This window comes from Ornithorhynchus anatinus, chromosome 11 (assembly GCF_004115215.2).
Source record: "Ornithorhynchus anatinus isolate Pmale09 chromosome 11, mOrnAna1.pri.v4, whole genome shotgun sequence".
NCBI classification, from domain to species: Eukaryota; Metazoa; Chordata; class Mammalia; order Monotremata; family Ornithorhynchidae; genus Ornithorhynchus; species Ornithorhynchus anatinus.
Window position 1 is genome coordinate 21,215,128 of NC_041738.1, and position 15,543 is coordinate 21,230,670.

Genomic DNA, 15,543 nt, shown 5'->3' on the forward strand with positions numbered 1-15,543 from the left:
TGCTGGCTTCGAGACCGATGACTATGCAGTCAGACTCAGATAACCGGGCGTGGCTGGACTGCTGGATCTGTTGGCCATTTGTGTGGGAAAAGAGAGCTCTGCTTTATTTTTCGATTGAAATTTCTGTTACAAGTGGCTGTTAAGCAGCTCACTTCTTCCAACTCAGAGGTGGCCACATGCCAGTGGTATATGCGATATGGAAGTCATCAAAGCTTTGAGGTCTTGGGGAATGGCAAGGGAGGTGAGATTGCTGGCAATGCCAGTATTCTCACTGTCACTTTCCAAGAGCCATCTACCCAAGTGAGAGGAATAGAGATGCCTGCAGGAAACCCAGGAGATTCTTTCCTGCATCATAGTCTGTTGTCTGCTTGTTCATTGCCTTCTGACATTCATTATCTCTGCTATCGCCATCATCCTCATCATTATCATCAACAGCATTCATGAGAAATGGGGTGACCAACTAGGAACCCAGGCCTGGGAGTCAGGAGGCACTGATTCTAATCTCAACTCTGCCACTTCACTGCTAAGTGACCTTGGGCAAGGTGCTTGTCTGTAAAATGTCTGTAAAATGGAGAGTAAAATACCTATTCTCCCTCCTACTTAAACCATGAGCCCCATAGGGGACAAAGAGTCTGTCAGACCTATCTTGGGCTTAATACAGTGCTTAACACAAGGTAACTGCTTAACAAATACCACAGTGATTATTAGGTGGTTACTTGCTAACATGTGTTGTTAGTCATGTGTTCTCCAGAACTGGACCAAGAATGGAGGCTGTTTTGTGAGTTGAAATAGAAATGGCCAACTGATAACACGTTGGCAGTATTTAGACTAATTTAAGGTGCAAAATCCTTTCTATTGAAGTTTTTCAGTTCCCTTTTGGTCTAGGTGTCATCTACACTTGACTACTGTTGACGGTGGGCAGTCCGATGCTCAGAAGGCTGTAGGGAATTGTCTCCTGCCACAAGGGGCTTTGTAGAAGCAGCATGGCCTAGTGGAAAGAGCATGGACCTGAAAGGCAGAAAGACCTGGGTTCTAATTGTGGCTCTGCCACTTGTCTGCTGTGTGACCTTGGACAACTCACTTAACTTCTATGTGCCTCAGTTGCCTAATATATAAAATGAGGATTAAGAGTGTGAGCCCCATATGGACCAGGGACTCTGTCCAGCACAATTGTCTAGTAGCCACCCCGGCGCTTAGTATAGTCCTTGAGAGTCCTGTAGACTTGTTATGGTCAGGGAACGTTTCTGCTATATTGTACTCCCCAAAGAGTTTAGTACAGTGCTCTGCACAGAGTAAGCACTCAATAAACATGATTGCTTGATTTAGCAAGCATTTAACAAATACTACAATTATCATCGTTATTATTATTATTCTGTTGCACCTCTGAATGAACACTTGCCTGCTACATAACTATATTGATTAATCTTGGTATTTATTATACATTTACTATATGCTAAACATCATATTCAGTGCTGGGGTAGATGATCAGATCATAGATGATCAGATCATTAACAATCCCTGTCCCACACAGGGCTTGCAGTCTCACCCCTGCTCAGTCAATCTAGCACATTGTTAACTCATATTTGGCCACTGGTCCACTAAGACCCCTTAATCATTTTCTGCCCTAGTCACAATCAGTCAGGCAGTCCCTATCTTGCCTTGGGTCATCTGACTTATCTCTCCAAGGCTTTATTATACTCTGGTCCCCAGTGGAATTTGCTCATTTTCCTATGTTCCCAAAGTCATTTTCAATTCAAATTCTGTCCAGAAAGCAGCACTGAAGGGAGAAGGAAGCATTCATTTACCTGTTATGGATCCAGAAATTGTAAATCCTGCAGGGGCAGGACTGAGTACTAGATACAATATACATTCCACCTAATATACAGACCTGAATAATAAACTACAATCATCAGAAGTACTCTTCTAGGAAGCCTTCCCTGACTAATCTCTCATGTCCCCACTTTATTTTCCTTCCCTTCTGTGTCACCTATGCACTGGAGTCCATAGACTCTAAGCACTTTGGAACTTAGGCCTCCCTCGTGTCCATAGTACTTATGAATAGATCTTTGTACTTGTTTGCGCTGCTTAAATGTAATTTTTTCACTGCCTATGTCTCCCACCTAATTGTGAAAACTCCTTGAGAAGAGAAATTATATCTACTTAGTGTAGTTCTGCTCTGTACCCAATAATTGCTCAGTAAATATCAATGAGAAGAAGCAAGGCCTAATGGAAAGAGTACAGATCTGGGAGTCAGAGGACCTGGGTTCTAAGCCCAGCTGTGTGACTTTGGGCAAGTCACTTAACTTCTCTGGACCTCAGTTTCCTCATCTGTAAAAAGGGGATTTAATGCCTGTTCTCCCTCTTACTTAGACTGTGAACCTTATGTGGGACAGGGACTGTGTCCAATCTGAAAAACTTGTATCCCTCCCAGTGCTTAGAACAGTGCTTGACACCTACTAAGTGCTTAACAAATACCACAATTACTCATTATCATTGATTGAGTATACTACAAATTTAAGGACTATTGATATTTAATTTTAAATGACCTGTTTAAATCAGGGCCCCATTAAAATCCATTTTCTGGATTTCAGTTTGCATCCACTGGATGAAGACCAGCTCTAGGAGAGCCTAAGGTTATCCATGGTGAATTACCTACAGTCATTCTTGCAGGAAGTTATAGGACAGTCCGTCAGTAAAGCCTGAAACAGAAGGTCAAGGAAGAGCTATTTCATACGTGTTGAAATGACTGCCATTCACACTTCACAGGAGGTTACGCACCATGTAATACATGAAGTCAAACACAAAAAAGGCAGTCAAGGGACTCTGTTCCAGCCTGCTCACAAATCAACTGAGAACTCAGCAATATTGAATTCAATTCTCCATCCACCCCAAGGAGACCCTGTGCTGTGGCATTCACGAACAGCCTGTCTTCACCCAGCAGATCAGGTGAATGGCTGAGTATCTAAGCACAAGGATCTAGGCACAAGGCTATCATGTCTGGTAATATTCTCCATGACATCACAAGGCCAATTTAAAGACAGCCATGAGATTTCCACTCTCCATCCACTCCCTGAAAAAACAGCAAAATGTATACCTTATCCCACAGACTGGTGGAGGAAATTTCCATATGTCACCAGTGTCATCATTAGCCTCCTAATTTTCCTCCACAGCATTTACTAAGCACCTACTGTGGGCAGAGCTCTCTACTGAACACCTATTGTCTACAGAGCCTTGTATTGAATGACTACTTGTACTTGTGTGCAGAGACTGTATTGGGTACCTGGTGTGTCCAGAACAGTGTACTGGGTGCAACAGTGTACCAGAGGCCTATAATTAGGAATTTACTCTTCATATTGAGTTTTTCACATCTAACCAATGCTCGCAGCCTCTTGAGCATGGAGAATTCCCTAGCCTTCTTTTTGTATCCAGTTGTAAATGTTTTAGTGATATGAAGGGAGAAAACCTAGATCTGTCCACATGATCATGCTTCACAGGAGTTACGAGTGATGAAATGAGCACCAAATCTTCAGTTCGGCCAACACCGTGGAGCTCAGTTGATAATGATAGACCATATCCACCTCATCGTGGTAGTCTATCACCATTTTTTGTTTCTGTCACCATCATCGTTATTGCTATTGTCATCATCATTTTCACCATCATCATCAAAACCATTTATGAGATTGTCATTTATTGGTTCACATTTTTATCAAGTCTGAGCCAGACTGGAGGTCCTGGTGTCTTTCCAGCAAGTTGTTACATAATTACCTTCTTGGAGCACATACTCAGGATTTAGACAAATTGAAGGTTCCAAAACCTTAATTATGTTAATGTTTTTAATTTTCCTTAATGACCAGGAGATTCTTGTGATAAAAATATTATGAAACATCCTTCATTTGGGGTCATCAGTGCAATTCAGGAAGCACAGGATTGTTTTGGAGGGGAGAGAAAAATGAACATCACCATGATGGTCATCACCAACCTCATTACGGTCACAATTATCAGCCTTATCACCATCACCTCATTGTCATCATAATTAATTCTTGCACAGTGCTCAGCTTTGTATAGTAGTAGCAATAAAATTAAGTGCTTACTGAATGCAGAGCACTGTATTACGGGCTGGGAGAGAATACACAGGTGGTAATTAGACAGGGTCCCTGTCCCTCTGGAGCAAGGGCCACCACTTAATAGTTGCCAGAGTTCCAGAACAAGAATTAACCAGAAACGAGCTAGACGTGTAGTTGTGGGGCCAGTATGGATTTCTCCCCAACACGCTCCATACCAATCTCAAGACAATTTGAAGGCAGAGGTGTGGAGCAAAGCTGAAGGGCTTTTCTCGGAAGGCCCGGGGTTTAGCAAACCTTTCAGAATGGTCTTATTTCAGGCTTGAACCAACTACTCATCCTCTGCTCTCCCATTGGCAGCTGGATTTGATGGCAGTCTAAGCATATGCTTTATAGGGCAACCCTGTGCAGGATGGTGCTGGCTCTCAGATGGAAACTGGCAGGGCAACTAATTGAGACAACCCTATTTATTACTATTTCTGATCCCTCTCCCACGCCATGCATCACCCGTTCCATTAGCTCTGTCAACTTTCCACAGACATCTCTCCCTCAGAAACCCCTTGATCCTTTTACCTGTGGAAACAGTATCTTACTATTTCATCATCTGGATATTTCAATTAAATTACATTAAAAAAGCATACAGTAAGGTTAAAAATGATCACTCTATCATTCCAACTTTCTTCCATTCCCAGAAGGTTAATTGAAAGGCGGCCATCTTGGCGACGTTTAGACAAATGAGGATAATTATGTGTTCTCCAGCTCTTTGAGAGGTTAATTGCTTAGATGTACGAAGCCTTGAAGAACAAAGAAGGAATAAATCAGAAGCAGGACTATGATCTGATAATGTAATTTGGTATATTCATGTTCAACTCAAACAAATAAACCCCTAATTAGATGAACTCATTCAGTTGCCTGGACACATTGTCAGTTTGCCAGTGTCAGCCTCCCGAAATCCAGGCACTTCATTCAGAAGCCAAATGAATCACTTATTGATAAAGCCCTTAACCTAGGGGTTACCTGCAGGAAGTTCTGAGGGGATGGAGAGCTGTGGGGGAGAAGCAGGTTTTGCTTTATGTGCTGCAAATTTATAAATTTCCCATTTTAAGGGATTTAGGATGTTCCCTTTCTGCTAAGGTCTAGCTTCTCTCCTTTCCCCTTGGACCCATCACATTCAATGCTATTAGGGAAGTTAAGGAAACAACCCCCAATTGGAAACTCACACAAAAAGTGGAGGTAAAGATTGAAGTGGATTGTCTTGGGGACTTAAGTTTACCTTCCAGTCAGTCTGTCAATCTGGCTAAACAGCTCAGGAGATTGGTTTTCTCCTACTGTTTCACTTTACTGTAGCATGAGTTTCCAGATCGTTACAGTCACTGGACTCTTCCCTGCTCCTCTTACCTTTCTCCTTTTCCTTCTTCTCCCTAGTCTTCTCATTCTCTTCCTCTTCCTCCTCTCATCCTAATTCTCCTCTTTCTCCTCTTCTTTCTCCTTTTCCATGACCCACTCCTTGCTTCTCCCTCTCCCCCTTCTTCTGTCCTTCTTTCTCCTCTTCATCTTTCTACACTTCTTTCTCTTCCTCCATAGCCTTTTCCTCCCCCTCTTCCATCTCCTCTTCCTTTAATTCTTCTTTTTCCTTCTTTTCTTTTCCTCCTCCACCTCTTTTTACACCTTTCCCTCCTCCTCTTCCTCTCTGCACCATCACCAAATATGCCTCTCAATTAATGATTCTTCTCTAGGCATCTATCTCCAAATGAGATGCAGCTTCAAAGCCTATTTATTTCAGGAACCCAATTCCTCCCCAAAACAGGTTGTAAATTTTCCCATATATACCCAGAACATAAAGCCTCTCTAGCAGGACAGCAAAGAATTTAATAACTTCATCTATTTCATTCATTCAAGCATTTACTGAGTGCTTACGGTGTACGGAGCACTGTATTAACTGCTTGGTAAAGTACAATACAACAATAAACACTGACATTTCCTGCCCACAACATGGCTTTGGTTCTGAGGGTCCATCACTAGACCAATGTCATCCCCTTCCCTTAAAAAATATGCCCAATGTCCATCATCATGCATCAGGGGGCACCAGCAAAAAAAAACAAATCAACTTCCATCAGGAGTTTCCATTAAAATAGAGGGCTGGAGATGGGCCTGATTCTCCCTGTGATGGCCTTCGGTTACTTCCAGCCCACTGAAGGAGAATTCAACTTCAATTTCCAGAAGAGAAATGAAAATAAAAGACCATGAAAAAAAAATCACAAGATGGTGACCTGTCTGCTGTCCCATTGCCTGGGACGAGTTATTTGATTTTGCTTAATTGTTGGTGAAACTTTCTCAAATTGTCAATTATAATTGGGGACCAATTGCTTACCTAGGTAATTTACAGATTTCTCATTTGGCAAGAATGTTACACAACACTTCCCTTGAAATATGGATTCATCATCTTTTAGCTGAGTTTCTCTTTTGTTTTTTCTCTCTTGGATGAAGAGTCCCGCTATTTTTGCTTGGTGGGATATTTAAATGTTAATTCTGTTAGCTGCATGTTTCCAGTGAAATCAAGTGGTAGCTTTTGCAAATTGTTTTGATCTGTTGGCTTTGGGTGACTGAGTGGCATCTCTGTTTATGTTCTGTGGTTCTTTGCTTCTGTCTTGTGGTATTGAAGGGGGTTTTCACCCCAAAACCTTCTTTACCCTACCAATCCTCCTACCAGGTTCTAGGCAAAGGTGTTCACCTTCAAGGGAGATTCTAGATGCCCTGAACCAGAAATGGGGGGCTTGAACACCTGATAGGGGTGCTCCTTCTAAAATAGCAAAGCTCAAGTGGGATACTCCTTTAACCCAGAGTTCATCGAAATAATTTCCTCTGTTCTCTCTAGCTGAGGCTCTGAGACAATCTCTCTTAACCCTCCTCTTTGTGACACAATCTCCTATCTGCTAGCTCATAGCTTGTTCCCCTGTCCTGTCGTTCTAGCCTGAAATCAGAGTTTAATTATGCATATTTGCTCTTATACTGTGTATTAAGATAGAGTTTATCCACCAGTCCAGCTGTTTTGAAGATAATTAGCACAGAATTCAACCTGATGTAAAATAATGCTTCTGGGCAAAGAGCCAGAAAGCAAAGACTTATCTTCCCATGATAGAAACTTCTCCATTATTTGTAAGAGTCATCAGATTTCTCATCTCCAGCCTGGTATTGAGGGTTACAAGACAGGCGAGGAGTTGTGGCTAACTGGGTGTGATTTGCAAAAAAAACAAGAGATCATTTATTAAAGAGCACTTACTTGAGCTTCAGGGAGTTTAGGAACTCTGTGTTGGAGAGAAACGTTGATATGGGATCAACAGAGAGCTTGGGCAGAGTCCTAGTGCAAATTGAGGAAGGGCCAGTGTCTACTGACTAATATAATCCCTCCCCTCCTCCCCCTAGGACAGAGCTCATTCCCATATGGGCACAATGAATAGTTGTCAACACAAGGAATTACAGACTAAATTTCATTCTCACAGAAATTTATTTCTTTGAGGTTTTGAGGCAGTAGATTTCTAGGTCACAAAGGATGGAAAAGGCTTCCAGGCCCTTAGTGTGGCCCAGTGAAATGAACACAGGCCTGGGAGTTAGGAGACCTGGGTTCTAATCCTAACTCCAGCACTTGTCTGTTATTCAACTTTGAGCAGTCACTTTTAACTCTTCTGTGCCTAGGTTTCCTCACCTATTAAGTGGGGATTCAATACCTGTTTGCTCTCCTGCTTAGACGGAGATCCCTCTGTACAACAGGGACTATATTTGACCTGATTATCTTCTATCTACCCCAGATCTTAGGACAGTGATTGGCACATAGTGAACACTCAACAAATACCACTCAAATTATTACTGTTGTTTTCAAAATTATTGATGATATTAATCAGAATGATACTTTGGATTGGTAGAGGGCGTTTTATTTCTCAAAGTGTTTTGACATCAATGATCTCATTTATTATTTAGCAATAATAATAATAATGGTAGCTCTAAGGTGCTTACTATGTGCCAAGCACTGTTTTAAGTGGTGGGGTAGGTACAAGGTAGTCAGGTTTTCCCATGTGACGCTCACAGTCTTCATCCCCATTTTACAGATGAGGAAACTGAGGGACAGAGAAGTTAAATGGCTTGCCCAGGGTCATGCAGCAGTCAAGTGTGACCTTCTGAGAAAAAGAAGGCAGTTAGGACTATGCCCATTTTAAAGATGAGGAAACAGCTGCAGAAAATTTAAGTAATCTGCCTGAGGTCACACACCTAGATCCCAGGTCTCCTACCTCCCAGAGCCACTAGACTGAGAAACTGATTTCCAAATCCATGGAAATCAGCAGAGAGTTGTCATAGGTGGAGCTCGATATTCCCACCTACTAGGGACCCATAGTTTAGAAAACTGCAGGCTCCACAGACAGAGTGATCCTCCCCACAAACTGCAAGCCCCCTAAATAATAGCCCTTTCCCTATGACTTCAACCTCAGCTAATATGATAGCCAGCCTCCTCTGTCACATGCCTTAGCCTTTTACTCAGCCTGTCCCTGGTTGTGTTCAGTACCCTTATGGAGAATCCTGAAACAATCCCACAAAGGCAAAAACAGAGTCAAGAATTGCAAGTTACAAACAGGACAACATAGCAAGTGTCAGCTTGTGTGTGTGTGTGTGTGTGTGTGTTAAAAGTGGGCGGGACTGTAGGGGCCAAACTGGTCTTTTCAGTCACAAACACACACACAGAGACACACATCCAGGAGTTCAATTTCATATCAGTGATATGTAAGCGATCATATCTACCAGCTACTGTATTGTACTCTCCCAAGTGTACAGTGCACATGATACACACAGTAGGCACTCAATAAACACCATTGATTGAGTGGTTGATTGATTAATGCTTTCAAAACAGAGTACATATATCAGTCAATTTATATGGAAATAGATTAATCGCATTTATTGAGCACTTACTCTGTGCAGAGCACTGTACTACTTGAGAAAGTGCAATATAACAGGGTTGGTAGACATGTTCCTTGCTCACAGTGAGCTTGCAGTCTAGAAGGGGGATGTAGAAAGATGTAGCTGTATCCTCTCTATTTCTCTCTGTGGCTCTTTGTGTCTCTTTGTCTCTCTTGCTCCCTCTCCACTGCATCTTTATCCAGTGTAGATGGTCCAGGGTCTCTTTCCTGAAGGATGAATCCTGATGAGCAGAAGCAGAAGCCCTCCAGCTTTCATATTCCTTATATCTGCAGCACAGCAAACCTGGGACAAATCTTCTCCAGAGATCTGGAGCCTGATGGGAGGGGCAGTCAGTTTATTGGCTTACCCTTCTAAAGCTCTCTGTGGACTCTCCCATAGACTCTGGCCTGGCCTCCTCTGACCTTTCCCCAGGCATTAACAGAAGCTTTTCTGGGTTGCTAGGGCCTTGGGTGGCCATGGTTAAACTCATCATTGTTCATTTTTCCCTCTTCTTTTTACATATAGGGCCATCTGCTTCCTCTAAACACATTCAACCACACACACACCCCCAGGACACATACACACACACACACACGCACACACACACACACAAGCCTCATCCATCTAGCCAGGGGCATCTACAATTGTGGCCCCCTGATTTGCGATCCCAGTCCTTGGAATGAGCCAGCTGGCATCAGAATAGCCTGGCCCACTGAAAGCTGCCAGTTTCTCCATTTGTGCTCTAGGGCCAAACCCACCCGGATATCAGTATTATATAGAAGTCGGAGTGGAACATAGACACCTGCTAATGGTGGATACCTAATTGCAGCACTTATTTTATCTGCAGCAAATTAAGTGCTGGTCTTGTTCATCTCCAATTCTACCCCCCACTTCTCTGATGCCTCCAAGGAGGAAGATGGAATGAGCAGAGGGTGGGTGGTGGTGGTGGGGGAGTGAGGAAATGTCCCATTGAGCTCCAGGTTCTTGAATTTTCAGGTCTGCTAACATTGCTTGCAATAAACTCCGCTTTTCTTCTGCTTTTGATTGAAGAACACTAGAAATCAGTCGGGAAGCAGGTGCTGTATTGTGTTAGATTAACGCTGATTGAATTCTTACACAGCCAGCTGATTGAAGTGCGTGTTCTGCAAGCATATGATTCTCCAAACACCAGGTTGCAACGAGGAGGGTATTTTGCCATATCACGTTCCTTAATCAGCTTCCTTGAATCTGTCAATACTGCCAGTGAAATGCAGTTTCCTCTGCCTGCTCTCCTGGGTCACACCCCAAGATGGAACTCTGAATGGGGAATGTAGAGGCTGAGGAGAGCTCATCTTAACTCATGGAAGAGCTGCACCTTTTCATTACCTAGAGTAATGGTATGGGGTGGGAAAGGCTTCTGATAGACCTGGGTCTCTTCCCTTTCTTCCTGGTCTGCATTTAACAATACCTGGTTTACTGGCCCAGGTTCCGGAAGATGCCCTATATAATCGGTGGTAATATCAGTGGTCTTGATTGTAAAACTCCATATCGACAAAATAATTCTAAGAACAATGACATTTACAGATTGTTCATTCTATGCCAAGCACTGTGTTAAATGTTGAGATAGACACCAGATAGTCAGATAGGACACAATCTCTGGATTCACAATCTAAGAGTCAAGGAGAGCAGTTTTCTTATCCCCATTTTTCAGCCATGGAAATGGAGGAAGAGAGATGTGAAATGACTTGCCCAGTCTCACATTGGTGGCCATAGGCAGAGCTAGGATTAGAAGATGATTCTCCTGAATTCCAGCCCCATCCTCTTCCCAGCAGGCAATGCTGTCTTCCAGAAAGAGTTTTAACATTTTCCCTGCCCCTGAGGAACTCCCACCCTAATGGTTCTCCAGGGCAGGCATCAGACCCTTGCTCTGACCTTGAAATCACCCACTGTCTTCAAGAACAGACTGAAAGTGAGGTAGAGGTGAAAGACCCAGTTCAGACAGAGAAGTTGCCCTATTAGAACCCAACTGATCAGGCTTCTTGCAGTGAAGTATTCAGTGCTGGGGCCAGTAGCATATTCATGGATAGGCTCCTCTGCAGTGGTTTTCCCTTTTCTCTCTTTTTCTAATTTCATTGAGTCATTAGTCCTCTGCTCTCCTTTCTCTGAAGCCACAAGAGGCTTCTTCAGCAAAATTCACCTAGTAGAAAAGGCACAAGGCTGGGAGTCAGTGACACTGACATAAGCTTGCTGTATGACCTTGGGCAAGTCACATGACTTCTCTGCGCTTCAGTTTCCTCATCTGAAAAATGGGGAATCAATACCTGTTATCCCTCCCCTTTAGATGGTGAGTCCCATATGGGACAGGCACTGTGCCTCAGCTGATTATTTTATATCTTCCCAGGGCTTAGTAGAGTCTTTAGCACATAGTAAGCACTAAATGAACACCATAATTATCAGTGTTACTACCATCATCATCATTATTATTTCTAAAGTTGATCATGGTGTAAATGAACTACCTTTAGTTCATTCCCTCTCCTTTTCTCTTCTGTTGAAAATTTTAAGAACAGAGATGATGGAGAGAAACCCTCCGAATGTTTTTCACTCAAATTTGGTCAGTGCTAGTCATCCCCTGGATTTATGAATCAGTTCAATATTGCTCAATAGTATTTGTCCTAAATGGATTTTTAAGTTGAAATGTCCACTGTTCCCCAGGGACTCATGGGCCAAGGCTGACCCTTATCCACTCTCATGGTTTGTTGGCAGCATGAAATGGGAAGCACTGTGCTTCCTCTACCAACCTTCGTCAGGAACCCAGGTGCCAGCACAATGACCAAGGGGGCTTGTCCATCCGCCCCCACCCCTGCTACCCTGACAGCCTGTTGGGCCTCTCGGGTGACTCCAAAATCCAGCCAGCAGCAAGGGATGAGAGGGAGGGCAGAATGGGTTTCTGCCACCTTCAGGCATGACGTATCAATCATGACTGTCATAGTGGACTGAGTGTCCCCTCTGCATGAGTCTCAAGATGATCCAGGATCAGTAAAAAGAACCAAGAAAATCATTCTACTGAAACCTGTTCTGATCAATTAGTGCCAAGGTCAGAGATGAAGGGAAGGAGATCAAAAACTCAACCAAGGGTACATATTCATTTAATTACATTCATTCATTTTAATTGTATTTATTAAGTTTTTACTGGGTGCAGAGCACTCTACTAAGAGCTTGGGAAAGTACAATATAATAATAAAGAGTGACAATCCCTGCCCACAATGAGTTCACAGTCCAGAGGGGGGAGACAAATATCAATACAAATAAACATAATTATGGATATATGCATAAGGACTGTGGGGCTGGGAGAGTGGGGAAGAGCAGAGGGAGTAAGTCAGGGTATCACAAAAGAGAGTGGGAGATGAGGAGAAATGGGGCTTAGTTTGGGAAGGTCTCTCGGAGGAGCGGTGCCTTGAGTAAGGCTTTGAAATGCAGGAAATGTGTGGCTGATTTGAGGAATGAGGGCATTCCAGGCCAGAGGCAGGGTATTGGCCAGGGCTCAGAGGCGAGACAGGTGAGATCGAGATACAGTGAGAAGGTTAGCGCCAGAGGAGCAAAGTGTGTGGGCAGGGTTGTAGAAAGAGAGAAGCGAGGTGAGGTAGGAGGGGGCAAGGTGATGGAGTGCTTTAAGGCTAATGGTGAGGAATTTTCATTTGATACGGAGGTGGATAGACAACCACTGGAGATTTTTGAGGAGGGTGGTGACATGTCCTGAACATTTCTTTAGAAAGTTGATCTGGGCAATAGAGTGAAATATGGACTGGAGTGGGGAGAGGCAGGAGGTTGTGAGATCAGCAAGAAGGCTGATGCATTAATCTAGGCAGGAGAGGATGAGTGATTGAATTAATATGGTAGCAGTTTGGATGGAGAGGAAAAGGCGGATTTTAGTGATGTTGTAAAGGTGGGATCGAAAGGATTTGATGACGGATTGAATATGTGGGTTGAATAATAATAATAATAATAATGTTGGTATTTGTTAAGTGCTTACTATGTACAGAGCAGTGTTCTAAGTGCTGGGGGAGATACAGGGTAATCAGGTTGTCCCATGTGAGGCTCACAATTAATCCCCATTTTACAGATGAGGTAACTGAGGCACAGAGAAGTTAAGTGACTTGCCCACAGTCACACAGCTGACAAGTGGCAGAACTGGGAGTCGAACCCATGACCTCTGACTCCGAAGCCCAGGCTCTTTCCACTGAGCCACAGTGAGAGAGAGGAGTCAGGTATAATGACAAGGTTACGGGCTTGTGAGACAGGAAGGATTGTGGTGCCATCTACAGTGACAGGAAACTCCGGGGGAAGATAGGATTTGGGAGGGGAGATAAGGAGCTCTGTTTTGGATGTGTTAAGTTTGAGGTGACAGGAGGACATCCAGGTAGAGATGTCTTGAAGGCAGGAGGAGATGCAAGCCTGGAGAGAGGGAGCGAGATCAGGGGAGAAGTAGATTTGGGTATCATCTGCATAGAGACGGTATTTGAAGCCAAGGGAGTGAATGGGTTCTCCAAGGGAATGAGTGTAGATGGAGAATAGAAGAAAACTGAGAAATGAACCTTGGGGGACCCCCACAGTTAGGGGTATGGAGGCAGAAGAGGAGCCCATGAAGGAGACTGAAAATGAACAGTCATAGAGATAAGAGGAGAACCAGGAGAGAACAGTCAATGACATATAAAGCTACGTTTCACCCACACTGGAATAATGTGTTCGGTTCTGATTGCCACATGTAGAGTAGACTTAATAGATTGGAAAAAGGACAGAGGAGGGGAAGCTAAAATGAACTGGAGAAAATGAACAGGGGAATAAAGAAGTTTCCATGAGGGTCAGAATGGAAGTGTTAGGACTGCCCTTTCCTCTCCATCCAAGGGGCTACTCCTCCAGTTAGCAATTGGTATCAGTAGATTCAAGACAGGTTTAGCTCAATTAATGTACATGTAGTTCAAGAGGGAAAGTTACGAATGCAAAGGGGAAATTTAGAGGTGTTTAGATGGTCTACACCTAACCATGATGATGGTTGTTCACAAGTCCAAACCCTACCCAGTTCCTCTAAGCATTCTATTGTCACTACTGGCCCGTAACCTGGCTTTGTCCTTGACTCATCTCCCTCATTCAACCCATAAATTCAATCTGTCATCAAATCCTGTCCCGTCTATACCTTCACAACATTGCTAAAATCCACCCTTTCCTTTCCATCCAAACTGTACTATGCTGACCCATGCACTTATCTTATTCTGCTTTTATTACTTCTTCAGCCTCCTTGCTGACCTCCCTGCCTTCGGTTTTTCTGCACTCCAGCCAATACTCCATTCTGCTGCATAGATCATTTTTCTAAGAAAACTTTCAGTCCTATCTCCCCTCTCCTTAAGAACTTAGAGAACTTAAGAACTTAGAGAACTTAAGAACTTAGAACTTAAGAACTCTTAAGAACTTAAGAACTCTCTTAGAGAACTTAGAACTTAGAGAAGCAGCGTGGCTCAGTGGAAAGAGCAAGGGCTTTGGAGTCAGGGCTCATGAGTTCGAATCCCAGCTCTGCCACTTGTCGGCTGTGTGACTGTGGGCAAGTCACTTCACTTCTCTGTGCCTCAGTTCCCTCATCTGTAAAATGGGGATTAAGACTGTGAGCCCCACGTGGGACCACCTGATTCCCCTATGTCTACCCCAGCGCTTAGAACAGTGCTCGGCACGTAGTAAGCGCTTAACAAATACCAACATTATTATTATTAACTTCCAGCTACTTCCCATTCACTTCCATATCACATAGAAACTCCTAACCATTCATTTTAATGCACTCAATTAGCTCACCCCCTCCTACTTTACTGATCTCCTACTACAGCCCAGCTCACATACTTCAGTCCTCTAGTGCCAGCTTTCTCACTGTGTCCTGATCTTGCCTATCTTGACCCCGACTCTTTTGCCTCATCCTCCCTCTGACACAGAACTCCCTACCCCTCCATATACACCACAACACCACTCTCCCTACCTTCAGAGCCTTATAAGCTCATAACTCCTCCAGGAACCTTCCCCAGTTAAGCTCTTTTCCCAGGCTCTCTCTGCCTCCTGTGTTCTTTATCCACTTAAATCTGTGACTTTTGTACAGCTGATATTTGCCCCACCCTCAACAACCTCACTGCACTTACGTACATATCTGTAAATGATATATTACAAATTATTTATTCATATTAGCATATGTCCCCACCTCTATACTATAAGCTCATCGTGGGCCAGGAATGTGTCTACCAACTCTACTGTATTGTACTCTCTCAAGCACTTAATACAGTGCTCTGCACACAGTAAACTCTCAATAAATACCATTGATGATGTTGATTTTGGAGACAAAATCCTGGACATGATAGGCTGCTGGTCTCACCCAATAATGGGGCTGTCAAAGTTCATAGAATATTATGTCACAGCCATTAAGTAGCAACAAGTTGTGCATAGAAACTTTTCTTTCTTTCTTGGCTTGCTGTGTTTTTTTAGGTCTGTTGTCAACATGATATGAGATTCAGTCTAGAAGCAACCTCAT

The 15,543-nt window shown here is 43.4% G+C and overlaps 1 protein-coding gene across 1 annotated transcript in view; it reads left to right on the plus strand.

Moving 5' to 3' along the window:
- The first annotated feature begins 2,993 nt into the window (after positions 1 to 2,993).
- The window catches only part of OPCML (opioid binding protein/cell adhesion molecule like), a 343,304-nt gene continuing 330,754 nt past the window's right edge, over positions 2,994 to 15,543 (plus strand). Inside the window, exons 1-3 of the mRNA XM_029075283.1 lie at positions 2,994 to 3,000; positions 3,855 to 3,988; positions 4,845 to 4,906. Coding sequence (XP_028931116.1) covers positions 2,994 to 3,000; positions 3,855 to 3,988; positions 4,845 to 4,906 — 203 coding nt within the window. The remainder of the gene's footprint in view (positions 3,001 to 3,854; positions 3,989 to 4,844; positions 4,907 to 15,543) is intronic.